This window comes from Gekko japonicus, unplaced genomic scaffold (genome assembly GCF_001447785.1).
Source record: "Gekko japonicus isolate JY-2015 unplaced genomic scaffold, Gekko_japonicus_V1.1 scaffold2978, whole genome shotgun sequence".
Classification (NCBI taxonomy): Eukaryota; Metazoa; Chordata; class Lepidosauria; order Squamata; family Gekkonidae; genus Gekko; species Gekko japonicus.
Genome location: NW_015165913.1, coordinates 46,845 through 49,875, shown reverse-complemented (window position 1 = coordinate 49,875; position 3,031 = coordinate 46,845). Strand labels below are relative to the sequence as shown.

The 3,031-nt window shown below is 49.5% G+C and overlaps 1 protein-coding gene across 1 annotated transcript in view; it reads left to right on the top strand.

Annotated features, from left to right (window-relative positions):
• The first annotated feature begins 2,650 nt into the window (after positions 1-2,650).
• The window catches only part of SPAG8 (sperm associated antigen 8), a 23,294-nt gene continuing 22,913 nt past the window's right edge, over positions 2,651-3,031 (top strand). The window contains exon 1 of the mRNA XM_015411398.1: positions 2,651-2,767. Within this exon, the coding sequence (XP_015266884.1) occupies positions 2,651-2,767 (117 nt within the window). The remainder of the gene's footprint in view (positions 2,768-3,031) is intronic.

Sequence of the window (3,031 nt, the reverse complement as noted above, 5' to 3'; positions counted from 1 at the left end):
CACTAACAAGCTCTTGCATCCACTTGTGGCCTTGAGCGAGATAATTGTTTCGGGGAGCTACATAGACATGCGCACCTACGATTCTACAGTGAAAGAGGCAAGTGCACACACATATACAGAAAGAAAAGAAAACATTGGCAGCTTGCTGACACTTACCAAGGGCAGCCCCACATAGAACACATTGCAGTAATCTAACCTGAGGGTGGAACTAGGGCATGCACCACAGTGGCCAGATCTTTGCTGCCCCCAGAAAAGCTGGCTAACCCGTCTGTAAGGAAGAGACCGACTTGTGTGTAAAACAGCGACATTGTAGAACTGAAGGAAGGCAGGAAGGGGAGGATCGACCTTGCAAGTAATTACAGGAACTGCCCAGTTCTCAGCTTTGCAAGAGCTGCACAACTGAGATATCTTAACAGCTGGGAGGGGCAGCGTCCGAAGATAAAAGCCAAAAGGTGTGCGTGTGGGGGAAGCGCGTGACTTTTGGGCAGGATTATTCCTACCTTTTGAAGCTACTGTAAGTCTCAGCTGATTTTAATTACTATTTGTATTTTGGCAATCACTGAAGAATGTTGAATTTTTCTTTGTTCCTTGAATTATTGTTAATTGAGGTTGCCTTTTCTGTTTTCTGATAATAAAAGTACTTTTGTCTGATTTGCCGAACTGGAGTGTAGAGCCTGAAGCTGGGTATTCTAGCAGAGAACCTAAAGCCTGCATCAGACACCGTCAAAGCTGGTAAAGGGCTTTCCTGGCTGCAGCTGCCTCCTGCTTATCCGGTGGGAGGCCTGGGTCCAAGAGCACCCCCAGACAACGGACTTGTTCCTCCAAGGGGAGTGCAACCGTACCCAGAACAGTTGGCATCTGAAATCCCGGGTCAGCCCTTCCCACCCACCAGTGGCACTTTGATCTTCTGAGACTGGGAGTCCAGAGCTGCGGAGAGGTCCAGGAGAATCTGCAGTCACCCTCCGCTTCTCCATGACCAGGCTGAAACCCAGACTGAAAGAATCATAGAATGTTAGAGTTGGAAGGGACCTTGCAGGTCATCTAGTCCAACCCCCTGCACTCTGCAGGGAACATAGCTTAGCACAGCTAAGGGGTCTTAACAATTTGCCTGACCCAGGAAAGCTCTGAGTTGTCCCCTGGATCACCCTTCTCCACATACTTGTTAACCTTCTCAAAGAACTCCAGGAAGGCTTGTTGGTCTGGCCTTCTCTTTGCAGAAGCCATGCTGCTTTTCCCTCAGTAGGGCTTGTTCCTCGATTTCCTGACTCCTCTCCAGACCCCCTTTTAAAAATCAGCACCACACTTGCTACTCTGGGCCTCCATGGCAGAGGAGGTATTTTTTTCTCTCTCAAATTCTATTTTTGCTTCTCCTGTTAAATTTATTTTTTTATTTTAAAAAGTTGACCCATCCCAAATATCCCCCCCCCACACACACACACAGCTGCCGTTCAGGGCCCATCAAAAGCCCTGGCAAACAAGCAAGTTTCCCAGTGCCTCTCTCTCGAAGAGCTCCGCCTTCCACTTGTTGTGCCCGACCCCGGGCCCCCTTTCTCTCTTCACCCCATGGAGACAACCCTTCCACTTTCCTTATTTATTTATTGTCAGATTTCTACCCCGCCCTCCCCGCAGAGCAGGCTCAGGGCGGCTTCCAATGACATAAATACATGATAAAAACATACATAATACAAATTAAAGCATAAGAGTTAAAATTAAAACCTTAGCTCAGGTTTTTGGCCACGTGGGCCTCCTTCCAGGCGTGGCAGCAGCACCTCTCCTGAGTGGAGGTGCCCATTCTCTCTGGGCCTCCGTTAGGGCCCAACTAAACAGAGCTGACCTGTGGCCACTGAGCCCATTTTAGAGAAGAACTTGACCACTTAAAAATGCAGTGAGGACCCAGTCCTCATGGCTAGTTTGGCTTTGAGGACAAGTGGTTTTAAAGTAGTTTCCAGGTTGTTGTTGTTGTCCAGTCGCACAGTCGAGTCCGACTCTTCATGACCCCATGGACCAGATCACACCAGGCCTTCCGGTCTTCCGCCGTCCTCTGAAATTTGCTCAATTTCATGTTCGTTGCATCGATGACACTGTCTTTCCCAGCATCAGGGTCTTCTTCTCCAGGGAGTGCTCCCTTCTCATTGGGTGGCCAGAGTATTGGAGCTTCAGTTTCATTATCTGGCCTTCCAGGGAACAGTCAGGGTTGATTTCTTTTAGGATTGATTTGATCTCCTTGCAGTCCAAGGGACTCTCAAGAGTCTTCTCCAGCACCATAGTTCAAAAGAATCTATTATTCGGCGCTCGGCCTTCCTTATAGTCCAACTCTCGCAGCCATACATGACTACTGGGAATACCATCGCTTTGACCATGCGGACTTTTCTTGGCAGGGTGATGTCTCTACTTTTTATCAAGCTGTCTTGGTTTGCCATCGCTTTCCTCCCAAGGAGCAGGCGTCTTTTAATTTCATGGCTGCAGTCACAGTCTGCGGTGATCTGGGATCCCAGGAACGTGAAGTCTGTCACTACTTCCATGAAGTAAGGAGATGTAACATCGAGTGGTGGACCAGCGGCGGAGGCGGAGCCAGGAGGCGCGAGGACGCAGCGGCGCAGGCAGGGCGGAGCCTGAGGGACAGAGCCAGAGCCGCGCCAATGCGATCTACATGTCGGATGGGCCTGCCGACTCCAAAAGACCACCTGAGGAGCCTGAAGAAAGCGGATGGGAGAGGCCGAAGCTGAGAGCCGAGACAAAACATCAAGCCGAATCCCACTGGGTGCTGGTAGGCAGTCCCGCCCCTAACAATATATGTGCCCATAGATAGGGATGATCTACTATGTAAGCCGCTCAGAGACCCCGTGGGAGGGGTTCGAGCGGGGTATAAGTCGAATGTTAAATAAATAAATAAATAAATAAATTTGCCAAGGAGTGATGGGGCTGGATGCCATGATCTTAGTTTTTTTGATGTTGAGTTTCAAGCCCACTTTTGCGCTCTCCTCTTTTACCCTGAGCAAGAGGCTCTTAAGGTCCTCTTCACTTTCTGCCA